Source organism: Solanum pennellii, chromosome 10 (assembly GCF_001406875.1).
Source record: "Solanum pennellii chromosome 10, SPENNV200".
Taxonomy (NCBI): domain Eukaryota; kingdom Viridiplantae; phylum Streptophyta; class Magnoliopsida; order Solanales; family Solanaceae; genus Solanum; species Solanum pennellii.
Window position 1 is genome coordinate 63331678 of NC_028646.1, and position 26734 is coordinate 63358411.

General features: G+C 33.5%; 3 protein-coding genes and 1 non-coding gene across 4 annotated transcripts; 2 read left to right on the forward strand and 2 right to left on the reverse strand.

The window, feature by feature from the left end:
- Positions 1–1581: 1581 nt before the first annotated feature.
- Positions 1582–4705, forward strand: LOC107001476 (putative proline-rich receptor-like protein kinase PERK6). The gene is made up of 8 exons (XM_015199507.2): positions 1582–2446; positions 2895–3425; positions 3518–3604; positions 3693–3763; positions 3844–3920; positions 4014–4155; positions 4230–4391; positions 4461–4705. The coding sequence occupies exons 1-8, from the start codon at positions 1960–1962 to the stop codon at positions 4680–4682; spliced, it is 1779 nt and encodes a 592-aa protein (XP_015054993.1). The 5' UTR covers positions 1582–1959; the 3' UTR covers positions 4683–4705.
- A 491-nt stretch (positions 4706–5196) lies between these two features.
- Positions 5197–13190, reverse strand: LOC107002530 (cyclase-associated protein 1-like). The gene is made up of 10 exons (XM_015200587.2): positions 12758–13190; positions 11565–11733; positions 11429–11493; positions 7160–7469; positions 6936–7083; positions 6742–6851; positions 6585–6640; positions 6431–6487; positions 6179–6322; positions 5197–5602 (listed from the first exon to the last, which is right to left on the reverse strand). The coding sequence occupies exons 1-10, from the start codon at positions 13025–13027 to the stop codon at positions 5516–5518; spliced, it is 1416 nt and encodes a 471-aa protein (XP_015056073.1). The 5' UTR covers positions 13028–13190; the 3' UTR covers positions 5197–5515.
- A 741-nt stretch (positions 13191–13931) lies between these two features.
- On the reverse strand, positions 13932–18952 carry LOC107032093 (NADH dehydrogenase [ubiquinone] iron-sulfur protein 8, mitochondrial). The gene is made up of 8 exons (XM_015233672.2): positions 18809–18952; positions 16938–17037; positions 16454–16507; positions 16285–16376; positions 16002–16115; positions 14640–14707; positions 14442–14553; positions 13932–14303 (listed from the first exon to the last, which is right to left on the reverse strand). The coding sequence occupies exons 1-8, from the start codon at positions 18860–18862 to the stop codon at positions 14208–14210; spliced, it is 690 nt and encodes a 229-aa protein (XP_015089158.1). The 5' UTR covers positions 18863–18952; the 3' UTR covers positions 13932–14207.
- Positions 18953–22492: 3540 nt separating this feature from the next.
- On the forward strand, positions 22493–22564 carry TRNAQ-CUG. The gene has a single exon. It is a non-coding gene; the product is annotated as a tRNA-Gln (tRNA).
- The last annotated feature ends 4170 nt before the right edge of the window (positions 22565–26734 follow it).

Genomic DNA, 26734 nt, shown 5'->3' on the forward strand with positions numbered 1-26734 from the left:
AGAACAACATCACGGATTTCATCAAACTTCAGTTTATCAGATCCACGGGAACTGCTAATCGCAGCAACAACAGTATCCCAAGACTCGGGCAGAGACGACATCAAAATCAACGCCTTAATTTCATCTTCGAAATTAATATCCACAGAATTGAGTTGACTCGTAATCATATTGAACTCATTTATATGATCAGCAACAGATCCATTCTCGGACATCTGTAAATTCAACAATCTACGCATCAAATATACCTTGTTCATCACCAATGGTATTTCATACATGTTTGACAGTGCCTTCAACAGATCGGACGTAGTCTTCTCCTTCACGATGTTGAACACCACGTTTCTTGAAAAAGTCAATCGGATCAACCCTAGAGCCTGGCTATCCTTGAGTTTCTACTACTCCTCCGTCATGGATTTCGGCTTCACCCCGGTCAACGGTTCGTGAAGATCTTTCTAGTACAGATAATTTTCGATCTGCATCTTCCAGAAACTGAAATCGGATCCATCAAACTTTTCGATTCCAAGCTTCAAACTATTCATCTTCAGTGATCGTGTTGAATCTCCTTAGCTCTGATACCAATTGTTAGGATCGAATCCACACACACACACACACACTTGATGAATGAAGAACACAAGAACTTTCGAGAGAGAGATGAGAGATCTAGAGAGAGAAAGAGAGAAACCAATAGTTCGTGGTAACCCCGTGGTAAACTTCCACGGCGGTGAGGTAACAGTTACAGAGAATAAATGGAGAATGAACATTAATATATGACAGTACATCAAATATTAATCAGGCTCTACAACCTAACATCAAGAACACTGGTTGCAATAATATTTTTAGTGAATTGTTGTTACTAAGGTTTTTGAATAAAAATAGTACTCCAAAAATCATGATTATTAAAACCTTTAGAACTTTTTTTTCTTTCAAAAAGTGATATATTTTGTTGAAACGAAATTTTATAATATTTTATTAATATAATGTTCAATTTTACTTGCACATTCAGATATTGAAAACAAACAACACTAATTATTTAGTGCTCAGTTTAGATACCACATCTTAATATTCAGATGTATATTCTAATCAAAACACCCAAATCTTAATGCAAATTTTAATATTTAGATGTGTATTCAAATTCATATCTCTTAATTTTAGTGGAAACAAATGAAGCCTCAGTGACACATCATCTAACACATCATTTATGTTTATCTTAAAACTATGTCATTTATGTTTATTTCTTATTTCTACCTTTTAGCACAAATTATTATTTTGATAGAAAGATTTTAAGAATAGGAATTTAGTTAGGATATAGTCTATTATACTTTGATTTACACACTCCCAATAGGAATATAGGATATAGTGTATTTAAGTTCACTAAGACTTTTAAGAAATGTAGTTCCATTATTTCTTTCATTGTTTATAAGTATACCACTTAATTATAATTAAGATAGGAAGCTCATAAGAATCAAACTTGGTTATTTCTCCTTAAAAAATTAGTAAACAAAAAAAAATAGTGATTATTCCTTTACTTTAGGAGGAGATTGAGGAAGGGAAGATGACTCATAGTAAAAACTACATTACATAAAAATTCTTTACTTTCTCTTTTCTTTTCTTTGAGAATTCTCCTAAAAGTATCAATCATCTTTTTTATTTTTTTTCTCAGTTTTCTGTAATTCTTTTTAAACATGTCGTTCTCTTTCTTCAAATCTCTGTTTACTAGACTATACAAAAGAATAATATGAAATATATGAGTTTTACATGATCATTTCGTTCATTGTTTTGATAGAATTAGGTTATATTAAAATACTAGAGCTTGTAATTGATTACCCATGTAATTGCATGTATTTTTTTTTTCATTTCATAATCTAGTATGATTTTCTATAGAAAATAATTATTCTTAGAGAGTGACAAGGATCTATACGATGTGAATTTACCTAGCTAGGGTTAATCAAGGATTCTTCAAAAATGCTTTTGTCACAATATGAGGAATCTCCACCTTCCTCCTCCTCCTATCATTCAAATTTTAAATCTTCTTTGTATAACAAGGATTCATTATCCAATCCACTATTTGGAGATAGTAACAACTCTTCTTCTAATGATAACAACGACAACAATAATAGTATTAAATTGTCGGATTCATCTAAAGAAGGATCACAATCCCCTCCACCTCCGCCACCACCACCTCCACCCCCACCACCACCGCCTCCACCACCACCTCCCGGCTCTCATCCACTTAACCCTCATGGACACAAGTCACCACCACTACCAAAAAATGATAGAGACTCATCCAACAATAATAATCATAAACCTCTTTTTATAGGAATTGGTGTTTCTGTTGGATTATTATTACTCCTTATGCTAGTTTTTCTCATATCTTTGTGTAAAAAGAAAAGAAGAAGAAGACCACATGATCAAATGGGATTATACATGGACAATTCTTATAGACACAAGGGTATAAATCTATTCTTTTTTTCATCTTTTAATTAATTTATTACCTTGTGTATTTTTTATTAATTATATTAGAATGTTTTTTTTTTCTGAGATCATCTTTTTGCTATATAAATTCATGATGGAAAATATGAAAATAATCCATATATCTTCTAATTTTTATCATTTCCTTGTATTGATCACAATTTGAAATATATTTATAGTGTTTGAATTTGAGTATATCATAAGCTCTATCATTAGTTTTATCATAATTAGTCCAATTTATTACCCCAATGTGCTAAAATTTTGCACACACTAACAACATTTTTAAAAGATAATCACGAATATATAACTATAGTGAAATTAATGACTTATAATAAAGTATATGACTTTCTATAAAAAATGTTAAATTGCACCTTGATAATATTATATAGAAATATCTAATCTCTTGTTGTTTTCATATATTTGAACAGGAAATGATTATCATGACAACTATAGTGTCCGATCTAGCGAACATGTTGTTAAGATACCCCCAACAACTACTAGTGGTAGAGTTAGCTCAGAATATAATTGGCCATTAGCACCACCACCGCCACCACCATCAATGAGCAACACAAGCTCCTCAAATTTCTCAAGCAATCAACAACAAACATTTAATGTGGCATCACCATCTAATTTATCTTCTGGTTTTATTAACCAAAGACATTATAGTTATGATGATTTGGCAAATGCGACGAGAGGATTTTCCAAGTCCAATCTTCTTGGACAAGGTGGATTTGGATATGTACATAAAGGAATTTTACCTAATGGTAAAGAAATCGCGGTAAAAAGTTTGAAATCAAATAGTGGACAAGGAGAAAGGGAATTTCAAACTGAAGTTGAAACTATAAGCCGTGTAAATCATCGACATCTTGTCCCTTTAGTTGGTTATTGTATTGCTGGATCTCAAAGGATGCTTGTCTATGACTTTATTCCTAATTACACTCTTGAATATCACCTTCATGGTATGATATATATATATATATATATATATATACGTTAAATATTATAACATATACAGTTATAAGATCTCATTTAACATATATAATAATTGTAGGATCTGGAAACCCAGTTATGAATTTCCCAATAAGGCTTAAAATTGCAACAGGAACAGCTAAAGGGTTTGCTTATATTCATGAAGATTGTAAGTCAATTATTATTATTATTATTTTCCCTTTGGATAATATATATAATTTTCCTTTGAAGGCTAATTGGTCTTATATAAATTTTAGGTCACCCTCGAATTATTCACAGAGATATTAAAGGTGCAAATATCCTACTAGATAACAACTTTGAAGCCAAGGTATTAGCTTATTTTACACCATAATATAGAAAGTTATAGTACGGTAATACAAATTCTAAACAAAAATTATGTATCATCAGGTGGCTGATTTTGGGTTAGCTAAGCTTGCAGCCGATAACTTCACTCATGTGTCTACTCGTATCATGGGAACTTTTGGGTAAACAATCTAAAATTTAACAAATTTCAACCTGAGGATAATTATGAATTACTGTCAAAAGTTGAATAGAATTTGAAATATATTTTTTTCCAGGTATTTGGCACCAGAGTACGCTTCGACGGGGAAGTTAACAGAAAAATCTGATGTATATTCTTATGGTGTTATGCTTCTAGAACTTATAACAGGACATCGTCCTACTGATGTCAACAGTGACGGTGATAACTTAGTTGATTGGGTACGTAGATTTTCAATGCTATGTTATAATTTCAGAAAAAGAATGTACCTCAATTTTTATATTGCTATATTCAGGCTAGGCCAATTCTAAATCGTGCAATGGAAGGTGGAAATTATGATGAATTAATAGATCCGCGTTTGGAAGGAAAATTTGATAGACAACAAATGTTATGCATGGTCACTTGTGCTGCTGCATCCATTAGACATTCTTCAAAAAGACGACCAAAAATGAGTCAAGTTAGTTCTATTTTTTATGCTCACAATCACCATGGAAAAGATAATGATATATTCGTATTTAATTTGCAGATTGTACGTACTTTAGAAGGTGATGTTGCTTTACTGAATGATTTAAATAGAGGATCAACGCCAGGAATATATGGATCAGGAGAAAGTTCAGAATGTGATGGAGCTGGTTCATCATACGGCAATATTAAAAAGTCCAAAAAATCTGAAATATCAAGCGAAGAATACACAAGTAGTGAACATGGGTCAACTGGTGAGTTTGTCCAGTCCAAGGCTCAATTGTAGACGCAAAACATACCTTTATACTAGACTTAAAAAAGGAATGTTTTCGCCTTTAGGTACTGAAAATTAAAATAGGTATTTCTTTGTGTGAGTGTGTAAATTATCATGAAACATAGGTTAGACTGACGATGGTAAATGTATAAATATCTGTTCGTCAGATGCAGTCTGAGTACATAGCAATTTTCTGGGTTTAAGTTTGCGTGTAAGTTGAGTTCTTTGTTTTTAGGAATTTAATACAACAGCTGTGCACATATATTATCAATCAATGCGCTGTGTTTCTTGATTCTTGTTATTTAATGTACCAATTGATAGGCAAGTTTAAGCTAGAAAAGAAATAAGTAAAACAGAAACTGAACATGCTCTCATTAAATGCACGTATTAGAGGAAAAATTGGGCAATGCGAGCGGATATCTGTGTTACAGAGAATGCCTCCCCTTGTCAAATACAATATAAGACTATAGCGCATGTTTTTTTTGCTAAGAAATGGTGTTAAACTATCTAAACAACGCTGGACCACTTCACTATTTTAAACATTTAAAAGGGATATCTGCCAAGAAAATTTATACCTTACAAAAATCAAGCTCTTCATACAAAATAATTTTTTTTTAAAAAAAACGAAGAAAAAAAGCCAGACGTGTGACCACAGGAAAAGGTCACAGAGTCTCATCTTGGAAAAAATAGCCAACATAGGATGTGGACAAAAGGCAAAAGATACAATGATCAGAACATAAGTTACACTCAACAAAGAAAATAATCAACCACCCTTTGAGCTCTTCTAGAAAAATCAAATTGGTATATAGTAAGAAAAGGCATACGAAGGTGGAGATTGTCACCGGTTAACCTCCTGAATGTGAGACGGGTGTAGTCACAAATTGGCCACTCTTATATACATGAGAAAACTGCTGTGGCAAAGCGTGCTCCCCCTGCAATAATTGTCCATACGTTAAACTAGTTCGAACTTATACCCCAAAAAAGGAACTAGTTAGATCGAAACAGGAAATACAGAGAGATTTAAGGCCGCCAGAAATACAGAAACATTGCTTGAAACACTGAACAGAAACTCAGATTACGAGCTGATACAGCTCCTTTTCTGTTCTGCCATGTAGCAAAACACTAAGGTGGCATTTGTCAATGACCCCACTTTCACATAAAGAGGTTCCACCTTGCAACCCGGCGTTCGTGAAACTGAGAAAAAAAATTTAAGCTTGCAAACAAAATTTCAAGTTGAATTTTTCAAATCTACTTCTATTCACTGATCTCCACAAACCTCATTTGTTTCAAAGAACTACCAAATATCCATGCACAATTTCAACCTAAAGAAACTTTTTGCCAACTTCTGATTCAATTTTTTTTTCTGACTTCACTTCAAATATATGTCCAAACTTGGATGAGTTAGCTTCTAACTTCATCCCATCTGATCTTGATGCTTACCACTTAGCACAAGCACAAAAAAAAATATAATGAATAGATAATTAAGAAAAAGAAAAGAAAGAACATACCCAATCACTATCAGCCCCTGCACCAGGAACCAAAACATTAATTTCACTTGACTTGGCTGTTGTAATGGAAGTCCCCAAAGAATCTTTGCTCAAGTATAATTGGCATCCAGTTGTATTATCAACTGAAATAGTCGGTGCTGAACCCTAAAGTGCCCACACAAGGGGCCAAATAAAATGATGAGGTTATTATACATAAAACTGAAATTCCAATAAAAACATTAACAAACCTCCGAGGAAGCATTATTTGGATACCTGACATTGAACCTCCACACCATTACAGTTGACAACCTCACAAGCTGCCACAACATCCTGTCCATGGAATATATAAATCAAATTAAGCAATTTGGTACAGAACATAATAGCCTCCAATACTTAAACAACCCTCCTTTTAAAATCAATCACTGACCGAGCATACAACTCCCATTTTAGTACACTTATCAATTGTTATGTTGTTGACTTTCCCTGTGTGACATCAAATGAGATCATCTGCATGTTAGAGCGCTGAAAACCAACACCATTCCAGTTTGTGCCACTACTTCATATTAGAAGGAAAATAAAGTTACCTTGGATCTGCAGGACTGAATCTTTGCATCCAAAAATATAGACAGATTGCTTTGCATCACAATCATCAATGACTAGATTCTTTCTTCCTATTTGATTCTCAACCACCCATCTTGGAGGAAACAAGACAACAAAGTCAGAAACATATTTTCCTAATCTCATGCATAGATCAATTGAAAGAAGAATTTTTACTCACTTACGACCCATCTGAAGCTCCAGTTTTGGAGGTCCAGCTTTGGAGAAAGATGGTGAGCTAACGCGACGTTCCTTTTCTCCTGCACTAATGACACCGGTTCTATCTGCACGATTCTTTGTCTTCATATCATCTGTCACCTTTCTCAATCCTGGACCAAAAAAAAAATCAACCCAAGGGTAAAACTGTCTTACATTAAAAAGGGAGGGAATATAGCTGAGCATTACCACCAGTGACTGGCTTCCCCGAATTAATTTCATCAAAAACAGCTGACATCCCTTTCTTGGGGCGTGATGATGAAGCCTGGGGAGATTCCGAGCTGAATAGAGAAGCTGGTGGCGGTGGAGGAGGCATGGGACGACTTGGTGCGGGAGCTTTTGGTGGTGCAGATACAGCTACTTTCCCTGTAGCACTCCACACGGGGCCCAATGGGTAGTGACTCTTAACGTAATCCCGCAAGCCAGGGAGATAAATCTCTTTCAAAGCTTTCGCCCATTCAACATGATTTGGGTCTTTGTTTCTGAACTCCACAAGGACCTATATATCATGAAATTTAATAGAAGTTAGAATAGTATGCCATTTTATATTATGCACTATTATACCACCTGATATATTATTGAGGGGAAAACAACATACATAAAAAGCAACCAAATAACAGAGCATAAAAATTGGAATATGATCTTTGAACTCAGAAGAAAATTCGAAGCAAAAATCCTTTTCCATCTGGAACTGAATATGGACTTACAGTACTGTTTTGCTCTAGCTAAAGGCAACACAATTAATAGTGGAGGTTGAGTATAAGGGTAGAAGGGTAGTAGAGTGAGAGTATTGTCTTGCCTTGCAAGGTTTAGTGCCTGGTGTAGAACTAGTCATGCCCTTTGTAGTTCTTGCCATATGTTGTTTACACTTTTTGCTATTATTATTGTTTCTCTCCGTAGACTTTATACTTGCTTTTCTTATTAACCATTATGCTTTCACCACTAGTTTTTTTCTTCGTTTATTTAGGATTGATGCACTTGAGCAGAAGATCTTCCAGACCAGCCTCTCTACCGAGCAGTAGATCTTCCAGACCAGCCTCTCTACCTCCATGAGGTAGTGGGAAGGTCTGTGTACACTCTACCCTCCCCATACCCTATTTTGTGGGATTTCACTAGGAATGTTGTTGTTGTTGTTGGTTCTCTTTTCGAGAACAAAAATTATGGAAACAAAAATAAAAGGTACATTTGTAAGTCTCCTAGGAGATGGTCTAGTGGTCGAGGCAACTCAGTAATAACCTAGAGCTTCCAGGTTCAAATTCCAGCTATGACATTAGGGGTGAGCCTATCTGCTCTGATCTCGACAAGCAGGATTACTTTGGCAACTTATACTTGTGGGCTTAACAGGTTTAAAGGTGAATTAGCCGAGGTGTGTGCAAGTTGGGGCATGAACACCACTGACTAAGAAATTACATATAATAACTACTTCCTTCGTTTAATCAATCAACACCAACAATTACACATCTATCCCAGATAATTGGGATTATTCATTAATCAAAAGCAAAGAAAGGGAACAGGAGAATGTCTTAAACAATGATTTTTTTAACTTAAAAAGTGGATGTTATATTTGTTTGGGAACACTTCCAGACACAATAAGCTATAAGTTCAACCTCTCTTGCCAAGTAATCAGGTGGTGAATTGTAGAGTGTGATTACACCCTGCCAATTACACCAATACCTGTTGACCAATTAATTACTTGTCCTTCCAAACAGGACAAGACAATGTAATTACACCAAATCCAATTATCAGGGTGTCCTTCCAAACAGGACAAGACAGTGTAATTACACCAAATCCAATTAACAGGGTGTCCTTCCATACAGGCCCTAAAGGCCTCCTAAGGATTGGTGGTATCATATCTTAGAATTTTGGGAGAAAATTTGAGGTTTTGCCTCTATAAAATCGATTGAGAGGCAAAACCTCAAATTTTCTCCAAAATTCTAAGATATGATACCACCAATCCTAAGGAGGCCTTTAGGGCCTGTATGGAAGGACACCCTGTTAATTGGATTTGGTGTAATTACACTGTCTTGTCCTGTTTGGAAGGACACCCTGATAATTGGATTTGGTGTAATTACACTGTCTTGTCCTGTTTGGAAGGACACCCTGATAATTGGATTTGGTGTAATTACATTGTCTTGTCCTGTATGGAAGGACAAGTAATTAATTGGTCAATAGGTATTGGTGTAATTAGCAGGGTGTAATCACACTCTACAATTCACCACCTGATTACTTTTTCTTTATTATTATTTTTAATACTTCTGTTATTTTAAGTTCTCCTTTTTTATTATTATTATTCTAAAAATTTGTAAAAGTTTATTTTTTATTTTATATTATTATATTTCATTTCTTCTTGTTCTCAACCTTACTTTACGTGATTCTATGTAATTTTCTCGTATTATCTATTTATTTATGTCATGCTTATTTTCTCATTAGCATAATTTTATTAGTATTCTAATTTTTAAATTAAAATAATATTTATTATTAAGTAAGGTTATAGACTTCAAGTTTTCTTTACTAAGAAAAAATAAAAGTAAATCATACTTATTGCTATGTTGAATTTTTATGAGAGTACTATGTTAAATTTTTTGTTTTGAATTTATAACTTATTTTATATTTTCAGTTCATTTGTTTTAGTAATATTGAATTTACATTGCACTTCATTTTTTAATTAGACTTGATAGAGTATATTTTTGTCAAACATTTAATAATTTATGACATTTTATTATATATTATTCTTTTTATCATACATGCATTTCACAATGCTCGCAGAAATTTCATACTTCTAGTTGTTACGATCAATTCAATTGAAATATTTTAATTTGAAAAAATATAAAAAAAAATAAATTTTTCATAACATTAGTTACTGTAAATATGTTTATTAATTACATATATATATAATTTAATGTCATTTATAAAGTTTCTTATTTGTCTAGTATAAATTTTAAATAGTTAATTTTTATTTTTAAAATTTATAATTTATGATTGCAATTGTGCATCCAAAGAAAATTTGTGCAATTACACTGTGGCATCCAAACATTGTGGCAACCAAACAGGTCAGTGTAATTACTAGACAGTGTAATTACTACCCTAGTAATTACACCAATCCAATTACCAAGTGATTTTCCAAACAGGCCCTTAGAGAACTCAAAATCATTCTCGTTGTCCATGGCTGCTATTGGGCCTTTTAGCCTCTCCTCTCTCCTTTAAGGTTGAGTTCCCATCCTCTTCCACTCTTTTAGATGCCCTCAGTCTTCACTTCAAATTGCGACAACCTTTTCTTTAAGAGAGGTAAGATTACAAATTGAAACAAACACTCATGGTACGTCTTTCTTTTTCCTCTCTTTGATTACCAAGAAGTCCGTGTTTCCAACTTCTAAACTCGATGGATATTGGACCCACCACTCTACTGACATCTCTACTCAAATACCAGGCTAGATTCACGGTTTAAAATCCGTCCTTGTAATATGAGTCTACCATACATTTTGTACTAACTCTGCTATTTGAAAATCCTAGGTAAGATTGCTTGTTTCCAATCATCAATAAGAAAGAGAAACGGTGGACCAGAGAGGTCCCCAATCACCAGCTCCATTTCAAATGTGACCCAATTATGTTTGTGTTTTGGTTTTCAATGAGAAAGAACAAACATGGTTTCTATTACAAATCATCTCACAAGATTCCTCAAATGTTATACAAGCACATATTTTAAGTTTCATGAAGTGCCAAATGAAGAATTACCGACATCCTAGCTAACAAGGTTCTGATAAAACTCATTTTTCTTTTGATTCAAAAAGCTTTAGTAAGAAGGAAAATGTTCTGCATGTCCAGTTACTCTGAAGAAAATACATTCCGTTAAAAACGAAGAAGGACGACTCCATCACATCAGTGAATCCATTTTCACTTACAAACACCCAACTCTACTCCATATAACTTGTTTCAATAACCACTTCTTTGATAACCGAGAATTCCCTGAGGGCCAGCTGTACACAGTCGGAAACTTGGAGGATAATGGACCCTCCCATCTACCCTATCTTCACTAAAAGACCAGATTTTTGTTTGTGGCAGGGTTTGAACTCCTGTCATGCGCCGACTATTTAGAAATTGACAATAACCTTCAATAATAATATCACCAGAACACTATCTTTGTACCCTATCCTACTATTATCATATATTACAAATTTTACCCCAACTAAACACTAGAAACTGATATACAAAAACAATTTTGAGAGTTAAGTATTTCCTATAAAATTCCAAAAGCACCAAAATTAGCATTCACTTCTTCAAAGTGCTTAAGAGGGCATATGGCAAGAAGAATAAAAAGTGCAAATGGATCTATGAACGAAATATAAGTAATCATGGTTCCTTTTTCACCTAATGTTGGCCAGGTGGCACAAAAATATTTCAAAGACTCAACCAAGAGAATGATCAGAAGAAAAAGTGAACAGCTAGAGAAAGTCTACTTACCTTGTTATTGTAAAACTCGGCCATCTGCCAGCTTTCTTCCACATGTGCAATAGGCATACTCATACCTAGAGGAGACCAGCATCGTCAAAAACTGGACTGGTAAGTAACAAAGCAAAGAAGATAGAGAATATCCTACCACAATCTTTTCCAGTGTATGCGATCCATGCCAGGGCTGTTAGACTATCAACAGCAGCCTTCAGGTGGTTGAAGAAATCAGATCGCCGTCCTTCTGTCATTTTAGTACCTTTCACTATCACATCATTCAGAGGCTTAAGAAATTCAGCCAAACCAGACATGCTAGGTTTCTGCAGATGAAGACCAAACGTGAGCATCACATCAGCAGTGTAAGAAGCAGTATATTTCAAACATGGAACAGATTCTTGTGCTAATCAGAGTGCATCATCACAACACCTCAAAGTCCCTATTTCACTTTGTTTTCAATAAAATAAATAGCACACTACTTTCTTTTCTTTTTTTAGATATACTACTTGACAGATGGTCTCTATACCAGTCTACAGCAGCAGTATGTGTCTCACGTTAAATAAAAAGAGACAAACTTGAAAGATTTCGTATAATTGCATAAGTAATTACACTTCATGTGCTTTGGACAATCTCAAAGTGAAAAATTGAACACCTCTTATGAAAAAAAAATGTCAGTCAGTCCCAAAACTTAGATAGTTCATGATAGTTTCAATTAGCAGAACTGCGAAAGCTACAAATAATACTCCTTTTTTTTTTTTTGGATACAGAAGTGACCAGTAAAACTTATTGTGCTTCTGAGCTCTATCTTAATAATGAAGTTGAAACGAGACTTCTTATGCTCCAAATTAACCATTCTTTCAAGAGAAATTACAAGTCCAATCCAACGAGAAACCTCAAGTCCAATCCAACGAGAAACCTCATAACCACTTCAATTAGCAGAAACTCGGCAACAAGACCTTATCCAACTCTTGAATACTAACACCTTGATGCACCTGGAATGAGTCTCCCTACCCTCCATGTAAGACTACTCATATACTGTAAGAATCACTCGCGCTTTTTCACTCTCATGATGCACAAAGAACATGAAATACAACAACGAGAAAACAAAAAGGTACATGCTATATAAGTCCTCGCATTTGTTCTACTTACATTGAATAGACAAACCTAAGAAAATATCACTTGCACTCTTCAACTGTATACTAACACAATCAAATTGTATACCAGACAGTGACTGTAAATAAATCAATTGTAATTTTCTGATTACGATCAGCATATCCCGAACTTATTAGAATCAGATATAGGAATCCTTTCTATCCATTTCAGATTAATTAGAACTTAGAAGCTAACCTGAGTTTCCTTGATTTTGATAAGAAGTTCTCTCTGAGCTTCAAAAGCCTCCTCAACAATCTTAGTGACATCCAAAACCTGTCCACCAATCTTCTCTGCAGCAGTGCAAACTCTCCCGACGAACTGTGACCTCAGATCGTCAAATGCAATAATGGATGGATCTAAAGCCGCCGCAGCTTCTCCATCTCCAAGTGAAACTCCGCCGCCGACTGAAAGCGCCTCCAGCCTTGACACGGCGGACTCCAATCGCTGTATCAACTTCTCATCCATCAGCACGCGCGGTGAATGCCTATGACCTCCTCTTTGTCTTTCTATCTCTAGAAAAATAAAAAATGAAGTTGGGATAGAGTAGATCTGGTTGTGTCTCTTTGCGTGTGTGTGGACTTGTGCAGAATGTTTGCGGAAAAGTTACTTTGAAACACCACGAGAATTTCTTTTGAATATATGTGGAAGTGGAATATTGTTTGCTCTCTAAAGTATGGGCAATTTGAGGGCCTACACGTGTCTAGAAGGTGGAAAATGATGAATTTCACTCCTCTCTGCGTTGTAACTTGTCTTTTTATTTTAAGAAATATGATTTGAAACAAAAATTTAAATAATCAATTAATTGAATTATTAAAATTTTCTTATAAAAAATGACATTTCAAATGAATGGAAAGGTTTAGCATGAAAATACAAAATTGAAAGAGGGTCCAAAAAGGTTAACAGTGGCAAGTTACTGAATATTAATTTTCGCGTATATATGAAAAAATATTTGAACCTCTTGTTGAATTATTTTCAGTTGATATAATGAACTTACCAATTACCATCTTTGACATTTGGATAATTCTCTTGAAATATTTTCAAACGACCATATCTAAAAATAATTTGTCTCTAGATGATTAATTTTTTAGTAATAGTTAATCGCATTTGAATTAGAAAGCCTCTTTCTTAATAAAAAAAAATTGTATAAATGTAAATAAACACTATATTGTTGAATCGGTCATCGACTCCATTTTCTACAACAGCTTTATTTTTTCAATCTGAAGCTTTTCCTGTTCTAATCTATTTATTTTTTATTTGTACAGTAGTTAATAGTATGTATGCTTGTAATAACCTAACATTTCATTTGAATTTACTTCACTTTCATGGTGTACAAAAAGGAAGTAATGAACAAATAGAGGAGTTACACGTCTCATACAAGAAACACCAATGTCCATTAAACTAAAAGAGACGCCATGTTTTTGTTTAGTTTCACAGAAACTTGAATGAACAAGAACCTTCACAAAATGTCATCAAATATAATAAGAGATGCTTCATATTTTCACCAATCAATATGTATACTCTCAATAATGGAAAGGCAACGGAAACAACAAAAAGAGAACATCCTTCAGTAGATCCCTTTATTTTATTAATTCCTCAGAAGCTAGAATCTTTCATTGTATCTCAACTCAAAATTAACCAAAACTACTCAGCGATAGAGGCTTTCGGATCTCAGATTCTCGGCAATCTCAGTTTCCCATCGATCACCATTCTCAAGAAGCTTCTCCTTGTCGTAAAGAAGTTCCTAATGGGTTAAGCAATACGTTAGTTATAAAGACGTGTAGTTATCATCCACATTTTCCTTGCTTTAGGATATACAATATTTATTCATATCAACCTTAATTCTGCTACAAAGTTAATTAATTTACTTGATTCAACAAACCTCATGAGTTTCGGTTGCAAATTCAAAGTTGGGCCCTTCAACAATTGCATCAACAGGGCAGGCTTCTTGGCAGAATCCACAGTAAATGCATTTTGTCATGTCAATATCATACCTGTAAAATTCAATCTACAGATAAGCATGGGTGATGGATCTCCTAATAGCTAGTAGTATGATGTGGACAAAACTACCATCATCTACCTAGTTGTGCGACGACTTCCATCCTCTCGCTCCTCGGCCTCGATGGTGATGGCTTGGGCAGGGCAAATCTGTTGAAATTCAATTATTTGTTTCAGTTTTTAAGACAAATCATACCATATAGAACTGAAGTATGCAAGAAAATCATCGCACAAGTCACATAATCTGGCAGCATCATCGTTCACAGTGGTGGACACAGCAACCTTTTGAAGAAAGGATAAAAGATCACTGGTTATGGCAGCTCTTCCTTTCTAGTTTGGGCTGTCGCAATGCCAACTAAGGAAGTATAAACATTGACCATACTAGTGACAATTGTATAAATAAAATTTACGTGATCGTCTGCTTTTACACTTCTTGGAGCTGCTCTATAAACTGCACACTCTTCCCAGACGATAATGTTGTAATAGTCACTGCTTTCGCAACATTGTAAAGCATGCATTGTCAACTCTCCCTTTTAATAACCATACAAACTGATCAGGATACTTGATCTGGAGAAGAGGAGATGTTTCAAGGTTGATGCAATAAACTAACTACATTGTATCGAATCATCTTTTGGGCATTGTGAATTTTTTTTTATAATCGAGAAATCCCAAGGGTCGAAGTGGTGCATGTTTCTAAACTCAGTGGATATTGGGCCTACCCCTCTACCTTATCCACTTAAACACTGCTTTCGTCTACGGCTGGATTAAACCTGTGATGTGCACCTAAAAAACATATCATATGTTGCGATCTTACCACTAGACCAAAGTCCTGGGCCATTTTTTAACTTTACTTTACCTCGATTTTGCTACACCCTTTTTTGTGGGGAAGCACAGTTAGAAGAATTATTGAGACTTGTAAGCTTAAGTGCATACACTCCCTAGAAAACTAAAATAGCAGTTAGCTAAGACACAAACAATTAATATCAATCACAAAAATGAAAGATCAACTTTCACATTCTACCTTCGCAAAGTCTCACCTCTGTATCATGATAGTAACCATGCCTATGCATGCATTTAAATGACATAAAACTTAACTTTCATGAGGGTAACCCACAGCTATCAATGTAAGCAGGATGCAAAAAATATGATTATCACTCTCATTTTCTTTTTCGTTTTTTGATAACTGAGAAATCCCTGTGCTTTAGCTAACCCAGCCCCAGTTGGTGTATAGGTTCAACACTTGGGAGAGAATAGGCCCATCCCTCTACCCTCCTCCCACTTAAGCACCAGGTTTTAGTCATCAGCTGGTTTAAATTCAAGGACATGTGCATACCACATATTTCACAGTGTACTTCCTTTACCGCAAGGCGAAAGCAGCAAAGCCCCACTGGCAAATGTATATCACTATCACAGCTGATATAAGTCATTTCAAACTAGCACTTACAGCTTCACAAAGTTTACACGCAATGCATCTTTCCTCTCCAGTTGCATAACGCCTAAGAGCATGTTCTCCACGAAAACGAGGACTTAAAGGACCCTTCTCAAATGGATAGTTAATCTGCACAGTGAAAATAGTTATTGGATTTTCTGCTCAATTGATGGAGAGACACCATAAAATCTAAAATTCAACCATGGTTTAATTAGGTGGATCACAGCTAATCAGCAGATGGCTGACAGGAAGAAAAAAAAGACAGAGATATAAAATATCGATCCAGAATGAGACTTACCGTTACTTTCTTCTCAAAGAAGTACTTCAGCGTCAACATTAAACCTCGAACCATTTCAGTCAAAAATAACGTATTGATACTTCGCTCAAAAACTGCATTTATTCAACAACATTCAGCATCTCAATAATGCATGAAGCAGTGCAGAGAAACCAAAATGTGAAGTCTTTACCTGAATTCCAATCTTTTGATAACTCCTTTGCTAGCTGCTCTCTTTCTTCATCATCTGATGCATGAAAAAAGATAACTCGAATCATTTATTCTACAAAATGAATCTACTAATTACATTCCACTTGCAACATTGTACAACTGGAATAGGTCACCATATGCTATCATGAAACCAGTAAAGCCAAATTCATTTTGTCCTTAATCACAATTGATAGTTAATATGGACATCCGCACACCACAAGACATTAATATAATTTTCTTGATTGTAGAGGTCATATACTACACAGCACATTGATGTGAAATCTAGGAGATCAAAAACCATGCACCTCTGGCCTCTGGGCCCTCATCTGTAGGTAGCGCCTAAGCCCAATATAATATTAGTCTAGGCTAGGTCAGTAATATAAATACTTTATATTTTACGATGTGCAAACTATAAAGGGGATTTCAACTTGGGGATTGGAGGGGGGACCGAAGAGCTTAGCACAGACCTTTGTCAGTAGAAAACGAATGCTTGGTAGCAAATGATCGGGTGCCAAGCAGAGTTCTGCTGTAGCCATTAGTTCCTTCAATTGTATGTCCTGCCAAAACCTGTATTTCCCAAACAAAGTAGAAACGATCAAACCACTCAGCTTTTGATTCTTTTGACATATTTTATAAACACAATATGCATCCTGAACAACATATAAAGATCCCCTCCACCCCTTTTTTCATTAATAATGGAATATCCTTCACTATTGTACTAAAGTGGAACAAAATGATCTTCGTGACTGATATTAGGCGCATTTATACGTCTATTAGCCATATCTCACCCACGTTTATACCCTGTTTTGAGAGTAAACAGGTTAAATACTCCTAACCATTGTTCCTTCTCACGTTATAGGATTAATTGACATGCTATGTGGATTTTGTAGGCAAAATGCTCAAGAAAATGTCCAAGTATGAAGAAGTAAGCATGTCTTTGCGGATATATCTAGTAGTAGAATAAATGGCCACATTTATTTGATTTTGTGCTTACTAGTAGAATAAATTTATACTCCGTAACAGAACTCGGGAGAGGAAAGTTCAGATAAAATGAGGGTCAAATAGAATAGGATGTGAACCTTGGGAAGCGGGTTTGCAGCTAGGATAGGAATATACCTAGTTTGGCCTATTTGACTCATATACGGGAGATGTAAATGCATTTGTGGGAGCTAATATATCAGTGATTTGTAAGAGAACAAAGGCGTAGACAGTAGACACAAATGAGCACATAGAAGTGTCGTTTCCCTGGAATTTGTCTTTTATTATGTTAACCAAAACTATGTTTAGTTATTTTCTTTTTTGGTTTTAGTTTAGTCAACCCACAAAAAAATCTTCAGATTTTATAGCATAAATAAATTATTAGAACTAGTTTAATTTGGTAAACAGTTAATCATAAGTCCTTGTGGAGTCTACATCCAACTGCTTCCAATCACTATATTACTTATACGACCGCGTACAAAAGACTAAAGTAGCCAAGTCCCTGTCAGCTCTCTCATTTGCGCCAAAGTTTCTCAAATAGAGAGCATATCTTAGTGGTGTCAATCATGAGTAGAAGTAGGCAATAATAGATATCCATTATCTTCTTGCCTTTCTCATCTCATCAACGCAAAACATGTTCTCCTCCGGACACATTTAAGTTAATCCAAACATCAGACCAGCCAAAATATCTTATCATAGTTTGTGTCTAGTAAGGACATGAAAAAATGGAAATGCAGCAAAAGACCATTCTTTATCCTCCTTTTTCAGAAATAGTTCCAGAATAAAGAAAATGTGCCTCAAGGGAATTCCAATGTCAAAAATGTCAGTATGCAAAACAAAGTTTTTAGTCATTGTTGGCATCCCTTACTGTTTGATAGCACATTTTCAAAAGCAAACACTAATTTTACAAAACAAGGAGGTTCTCTTCTCATGCATAAGCTAAGGGCACAAATCACAATGAATTAAAGCGAAAGCTGATATAATCTAGTGTCATTCAGGTATATTTCAATCAATAATCTTCCTCTTAACCAAACTAGTTCAGTTCCACTCTATGAATCATCTATATCTATTACCTCTATTCAAACTTAATTCCTTCCAATACTTTGCAGGTAAGTTCAACGTTAATTAGATGCATATAATCTTACAGAAATTATCATTTATATAGAATGCATAACTTTATTGATAAAAAGAAAAAAATGGCGTATAATCAAACACCGTCAATTGAAATCTTCATGAAGAAATAGAATTAGGTTTCAATTGGACAGAAAGAACATTCCATGAATAGATAGTCAATCCCAACTAATTTGGGATCGATTTGATTGATGGATTGGAATGTGTCAAAAGAGAATTGAAAACTTACAAGCTGACGAGAACGTAAAGCAGATAGAGATTTGCGAGCTAAGATGGCAGCCATGGGAGATGCAAATGGGCTTCTTCCTTGTGATCGGCAACAACTGAAAGACGAGCTTATGGTCAAACGCTGCGTTTTATTCTTTTGTCATAATTCACTTACACACCTCAATAATAGGACTATTACCTATTAGACATTTTAATATTTAAGAATATGTATCTATTGAACATAAAATGAAAACTTTTTTAAAAAATATTTTGCGTGTAATTCACGCGCATTGTCTTAAAACAATGACAAATAAAATTATGACTCTTGACACATGGACCCAATCTAGCAATAAAATATAATTTTTCAATCTAAAAAAATGAAAAATAATTTACAGCCTTTATTTATTAATCACAAAAAAGAAAATCTCCCTCACACCCACCTAACCCTTTGACCTTTCTTCTTCGGTCTACCCTGTGAACCCCGACAGCCACCATCAATTTCACCATTGATTACGGAGATAACAAAAATAAAAATCTCCTGTTCAAATTTATTCTCCTATCATCTGTTATTCTCCATTCGTTTTGAGATTTTTGTGAAAATAAATAAACGTCAATAAATTTCTTTTAAGATTCATGACCAAGAAAAATTGAAAGTATGTTGAATTTTTTAATATCATCTTTAATAAATTAATGAGTGGCGATGTTTGCTCAATCGGAGTGATCGAAATAGAGATGAACGAATATCGATCAATTTTTAATTCCAATGTTCGAATTTTTCTTCTTCTCACATATTGAATTAGCAAATTTTTTTTTACAAAAAATGAAAAAAAAAATGAAACAAAATGCTAAGAATTTTGAAATCATTAGAATGTGGGGAAGAAGATAACCACTGATGCATGGGTATGGGGGTGAGGGTGGGGGTGGGGTTGATAGAAATAGTAGGGAAGAAGAAGACAACTGTCCTTTTTTTTGTTAATTAATTTTTTTTAAATTAACTTAGGGGTATAAATTAAGAAAAAAAAGGAAAAATATTATTTTTAATAAATGGCATAATACATATATTACACCTTAAACTTGGCTTCAAATTTTAACTTTGACCTCCAACTTTCATAATGCACAAATAGGCACTTTAACTATCCAATTTTTAAATAAATAAACACATGAGTCCTACATGGCAAAATACACGTAGGACACCACGTAGGACATAAAATGACATGTTGGATGACATGTAGGACTTGTGTGTTTATTTGTTCAAGTTTATGCAAGTTTAAGTGTCTACTTGTGCACACCCAAAGTTGAAGGGCATAAATGTGATTCGAAGCCAAGTTAAAGGGCATATTTATGTATTATGCCTTTATAAATTAACGCGCTCAAGGAAAGTGAATAACACGTTTTTTGCGATGTCAGCATTTTGTGTCTAATAGGAATGACTTTTGAACAAATAAAGTGTTCAATTGGCACAATGATTAGTTGAAGTGTCTAAATGAATTATGCGGACAACTTTGAGTGGTTGCAGATGACTTAGGCCTAATTTATAATTACGGGTTAAGCAAACATATACTAGTTCTTAACTAACATAACTGTAATTTATATTAATTATTATTATAATTATAACTCAAACTTACTTCCAGCTATAATTACATTCTTTCTCGCCTCTCGTCTCTCTTCTCTCTCCACTCTTTCTGGAATCTCGATCACTTCTCTCCTCTTTTTCAATCATCTCTCTCGCATCTCTACTCTTTCTTAATCATCTCTCCTCTCCCTACCTGGTATCTCTCTCACGTATCTTTTTTCAGTCTCTTTCACATTATACAAATACAAATGTATAATTTGTGTTTATGTAAAGTGGGAGAAAGATTGAATATACAAATACAAATGTTTGAACTCCATCAATTGTATATGAATACAAATAGTATGTATATATAAAATAATACATATACATACTAGTTACATATATCTAATTGATATACATATCAATTCACCTCTCTATAACCTCTCTCTTTTGCCTCTCTTTTCCCTCTCTCAATCTCGTTTGCCTCTCTCCTTTCTCTAACATGTAGCAACGAATCGCAATTAGCAAACTATATTTTAGAGCATAATAAGTTATTTTGAATGGTTATATGCGAAAATTCTCCTAATAACATAGATGTTTGAAAAGACAATTTCACATCGAGTAAGAACCCTTTAGACATAACGCTCTCAAAAATTTAACTTTCAAACTCGAAATCTCTAGTTAAGCTTTAGTCGAAAGAGGCGCAGTCCATCTACTGCACCAATACCGTCTCTAACTTTATTGAATGTTAAACTGATTATACGTGTTACTTTATTTTTTCTATAGCTTTTGGTTAATTATTTTGTTTTTCATTATTTTTAAAAAATATTTAGGTAATTAATTGTTATAATTTATAGTATTTTTAAGTTATTTTAAAATATGCAATTAAATATTTTAAATTATTATTATTATGAGTTATAATACTTTTAACATAATTTTTAAATATAAAATAATTTTTTTTAAAGAAACAAATAAACTGAAAAAAATGATTTCTTTAAAATTACCCTTTACGAATTCTAACTGACGTGGGCCCTCACATTTCGAGCAAATCACCCTTGCCTTCCAGCACTCCCCATAGACTAAGTAGTTTTGTTTAGCAATTTCACATTTCTTTTTTATTCGCGGAAGATAAAAAGAATTTGAAAAATATTTTAATTTTGATCAAAATGATTGTTATGATATTAAATTTTGAAGGAGAGTTTGACTTTCTAAATTATTTAATAGGAAAAATTACATAAATTAATACATTTTAAAAAATAATTACAGATTTTAGCGATACTTTTTGTTTATTACCATTTATAGCAATACTGTGATAAATCTATAATATGTATTAAAAGTGAATTATTTATGCAATACATTTGAATTATAATTGTTTTTGAAATATATTGTGTTTGTTTGGTAAAAAATGGTCACATTGTATTATAAGTGTATTAAAATGTGTGATAAATGTATTATCCATCATTAAAACTTGTATTAAATGTGAATAATAAATTGTTCTTTGTAATATGTATTAAAATTGTATTATAAATGAATTAAAAGCGATCAAGTGAAAAAAAAATATTGTTGCTATAAATGGTAAATATTTTATTATTATAGCACATTTATGTAAGTTTCCCTTATTTAATAGTGTATTTTAAATGTATATATATGCTACATAGACATATCATTATTATAATTATACATTATTTTTTATATCTATGTGGACACATATATACCTTTAAAATGCACTATTAAATAATACAAAAATAAAAATTCCTTTCCAAAATTTAATATCAGTCAAAATTCGAATATATTAAACAATGTTCCCTTCATAAAATATACTTATAAAATATTATAATCAATCAAGATTCGAGAGTTGTATGCTTGTAGCCCCGCAATCGATAAATACTCCCTCTATTCAAATATATTTTTCTTACATTATTTTTCAATATGCTTATAAAAAAAGTGTATTTTTTCTTTTAACAATTCTAAATTTTTTAACTTTCCACCTGATCTTTTTAAAATCACAAATCTGAATAGCGTTATATTCTACATACTTTGAATTTAAGATTATAAACAAAAAAAAAAAAAATTGTTTTCCTTATCAATTTAAAAAAATAGAAACAAATTAAAAATATTGAATAAATAGATTTTAGGTTAACAAACAAACAAGTTGGTCCCATGGTCTAGTGGTTAGGACATTGGACTCTGAATCCAGTAACCCGAGTTCAAGTCTCGGTGGGACCTTTACATTTTTTGTATTTTATTTTCTCCTTATTTTCATCCTCTTTTATGTGCAATTTTAGTAACCCGAGTTCAAGTCTCGGTGGGACCTTTACATTTTTTGTATTTTATTTTCTCCTTATTTTCGTTCTCTTTTATGTGCAATTTTATTTTGTTATGGTAAAAAATGTCTTATTTTAAAACAAATACACTAAACTTCCAAATTTTATACTAGCTTATTTCTATAATATTTTTCTTTTTCCATTTACTTTGCTTCAAAAGAGGGATTTTTTTAGATCAATGGTGAATTGGAAAAGGGTCTTTTAGTTATGTGAAATGAACAAAAATGTCATTTGTTCATGGCTGGTTCAAAAATATCTTTACTGTCAATATTTTGACCCAAAAATATCGTTATTGTTATTTAACGGGTTAAAAGTTCCCTATTTCCAAATAAATATATTATTTATAAAACATTCTTTTTATAATAATATACTTTTAAAATCAGCATATGTTTATCCTACTTCAATTTATAAAAAATAAAAACTTTTCTTAGTTTATTATACTTATTTTTTATTGTTGTATAAATAAAATTAATGATGGATTCAGTGCTATGACATTATACATATGATATATAAAAAGGGTATATGATGTTATTTTATTTTAATTGATAAAATAAGATTAAGGAAAAAAATATTTATTTCCTATATTATTTTTGGTTAAGGCGATTTTAAAAGAGAAAAACAAGAATAGGGTTATTTAATAATATTTTTATTAGGAAGAAAATGTGTTTAAAAAGAAAAAAAAATATATTTATTCGAAAAAAGACATTTTGACTCATCTAGTAACTATAAGGGCATTTATAAACTAAAGTATTGATTGCAAGGACATTTTAAAACCAAATTACTGATAGTAAGAGCATTTTTAGCCACACTATAAACAAAGGACATTTTTGTTCATTTCACATAGTTTAAAGACATTATTGATCATTTTCTGATGGTAAAATTATTTTCATATGAGCAATAAGCACCACTTCGACCTATAGAATCATGCTTGCATTTGGATAGGTTGTCTATCATATTCAATCGCAACAAATTTAGTATAATTTCACAAGTGGAATTTGAAAAAAATAGAATGTATATAAACTTTGCATAGGTACCTTTGAGTAGGTTGGAAAATTATTTTTGAAAGACTCTTAACTCGAAAAACAATAAAAAAGAGGCAATAGCAACAAATAAAATCAACATCAATATATTAAGATATTGAGGTGAAACAACAAGTAGTGATAGAAATCCAAAAACAAGGGGCGGGGGTGGGGGATAATACTAAACTTAAGGAAAGGAAAGGTAAATACTCTCACTACGGAAAGAAAAGTTAAATACTCTCACTAAGGACAGGAAAGGTAAAATACTCTCGACTATTAATGGCTAACATTCTACTATAACCCGTGTCCTGCATACCTTAGTGACCTTTCTATGTCATGTCCTTGTTAAGCTGAAATTGCATCATATCCTGCCTAATTGTCTCATCCCAATACTTCTTACGCCTATATGATGGTCTCACAATGTTTCATACATCAAACTTCCTTTTTACTTTGCTTCAAAAGTCTGAAGGCTTAAAGTAAAATTTGAAGATTAGAATAGTTCTGCATAGAGTTTAACAAAAGCATAGAAGTAAATAACATATTGTAGCCACAAGTTATAAATTTGGCACAAGAGAATAAGGTTAAGCCTTTGGTTTTAATTGTATAATATGTCAAATCCATTCTCATATTGAAAAAACAACAAAAAATACCTTTCCTATTCACTTCATATAGAGACTGGCAAAAGAGAAGAACAATTACATACAAGAATGAGCCCAAATAAAAACTATTAAAATAATTGAGTAAAAGGAAGCAACACTTTGCTAAATCTTGTTGTATCAAACTGTACCTAAAGAACTTACAGCTAAAGCCATACACAATTCATGCTGTCTTTGAAATTTGAACATGGTAACCTGGAGTAACCCTAGGATCCAGAATGGGAGGAGAATGTACAGGATACCAACAAATAGGCACCCAAAGTATCAAGAACAACAACTTGCTATTCATCTCACGTTCTCCCTGCATCTCGCACGTCCAATGGTCCGTGGAATATCTTCTTTGAGTGTCGTCCAGTTGAGAAAGAAGAACCTTCTTTTGGAACTTGACCAATTCCTTGAGACCCCATAGTTGCTGACTTCTTAAAACTACTTGCACCTTCCACCTTATTAGCTGGTGGAGATACTATATCCGAGAAGCTGTGACACCAGCTCCCAAATAGAGTACTACCCAATGACCCTTTGGATGAAGTTGCTCTAAGTCGTTCGGAGATAGCGTGTTCTTTCCTAACTACTTTAATGGGTTTTCTAAAGCTTTGAGGATAAATCTCATTAACGGACTCCTCCAAGGCTTGGTATTGAGACAAGATCTGGCAACAATAGCCATGGCCCATACTTCCTTTAATAAATTGTCATCTACGATTAGGAAAAGATCTATATATTTGTTACAAGTTCCTTATCATCCACACTAATGCAAGACAGTGATTTTTCCAACCAAACTTTCATGTTAACATCACTAGATGAACTAATACCCAAATTGCCAGTTACTAGCTCAAGCAAAACCTTTCCAAAACAATAAACATCATATGCACAAATGGCATTAGGCATACCTGTCCATCGGAAAAGAAGATTAGAAAGTCAAATTTTATCATTTTAAACTGTAGGTTATTACCTAAAAGTAGGACTTAATAAATGTTCAAATATCGAGTAAACTTTATTCATCATGATTGAATTAGCAAGTGGCAAGTGTACCTGATGCTCCTTCTTCCGATGTTCAGCATAGTAGGAAGAAAAGACTACCAATATGTAATCCAGTTGAGAGTTAATAAAATAATTACTTGTTACTACTAAATGAGTTAGATATCTTGCAGAAAAAAGACAATCACAACCACTCATATATATAATACATACAAGAATTGAGAAAAATGTTTCCTGTGGGGGAGAATGTAGGCTATAAATAAATCTTGGTAGAGTGGAAAGAAAATTAGAGAAAATAGCCACTTATGCCTCAATCCCAAATAAAGATATTGTCATTTAAAATAAAATGAAAAGAAAAGCAAAAACTACTCACTGTGGCAGCCGCAACATCCTGGAAATCTTTATGAGGTGTTTGGGAAGTTCCTGCTTAGACCATCTTTTGTCTACCACGAGGTATGGTGGAAAAGAAATAGAGAGAAGATAAGAACATAATTATTTATGCATGCTGGCTTAAGAATCTAGTTGCCACATAAAACAAATAATACCTAACTGAAAAAATGTGGTGAACATCTTGAGGAAAGTGAAGGAGTAACCTATAGTGAAATAGAGTAGATTCTATCACAGGATCGCCTGGTTTATCAGCATCAGCGTACATATGTTAATTACTATTAGAGTGGCTAGAGATTTGCAGGCACGACGTTGATGATTCCTTAAGGTATTGAAGCACCCTTTTTATTGCTTTTCAATGCTCCAGACTTGGGGATTACATAAACTGTGATAGTTTGTTAACTGTAAAGGCAATATCAGGACGCGTGAATGATAAGTATTGCAATTTACCAATCGTGCGTCGAGTACAAGTTGCATCGGCATGAGGTGAACCATCGCCTGCTTTGGGTGGTGAGCTTGAGCACATGGGTGTCATAACTCCTTTACAGTCGGTCATATCTACATCTATGAGAATTTCAAGTATGTATTTGGATTGTGATAAGACAATCCCATTTGGAACATACTTCGATCCCCAAAAAAGAGCTAAATTCGCCAAGGTTCTTTAGGGAGAACTTGTAAGCCAGAGAGTTGATTACATGTGTGACCAAGGCTGGGTAATTCCTAGTAATGAGGATATCATCAAAATACACTAGAATATACATCGTGACAGTTTCAGATGTGAAAATAAATAGAGAAGCATCTGATTTAGACTTAACAAACCCAATAATAGTCAAGTGAGATTTGAGAGCTTCATACCAGGCACAAAGAGCTTTTTTGAGACGGCAAACATAATTGGGAAAATCAGGGTTGACATAGCCTTTCGGCTGCGCCATTAATAGTTGCTCCTATAAGGTACCTTGAAAAAATGCATTATTCATGTCAAGCTTCTAAACATTCCAGTTATTTTGAACTGTAATAGAAAGGACAATTTTGATG

Coding starts and splice junctions, on each gene's coding strand:
- LOC107001476 (XM_015199507.2), top strand. CDS start 1,960: ATGCTTTTGTCACAATATGAGGAATCTCCACCTTCCTCCTCCTCCTAT. Junction 3,764..3,843: donor ATAACAACTTTGAAGCCAAG/GTATTAGCTTAT, acceptor ATGTATCATCAG/GTGGCTGATTTTGGGTTAGC. Junction 3,921..4,013: donor CGTATCATGGGAACTTTTGG/GTAAACAATCTA, acceptor ATTTTTTTCCAG/GTATTTGGCACCAGAGTACG.
- LOC107002530 (XM_015200587.2), bottom strand. CDS start 13,027: ATGGATGAGAAGTTGATACAGCGATTGGAGTCCGCCGTGTCAAGGCTG. Junction 11,494..11,564: donor ATACACTGGAAAAGATTGTG/GTAGGATATTCT, acceptor GGTCTCCTCTAG/GTATGAGTATGCCTATTGCA. Junction 6,641..6,741: donor TTCAGTCCTGCAGATCCAAG/GTAACTTTATTT, acceptor GATGTCACACAG/GGAAAGTCAACAACATAACA.
- LOC107032093 (XM_015233672.2), bottom strand. CDS start 18,862: ATGGCTGCCATCTTAGCTCGCAAATCTCTATCTGCTTTACGTTCTCGT. Junction 14,708..16,001: donor CGTGTAAACTTTGTGAAGCT/GTAAGTGCTAGT, acceptor GAATTTCAACAG/ATTTGCCCTGCCCAAGCCAT. Junction 14,304..14,441: donor TTGCAACCGAAACTCATGAG/GTTTGTTGAATC, acceptor TTAACCCATTAG/GAACTTCTTTACGACAAGGA.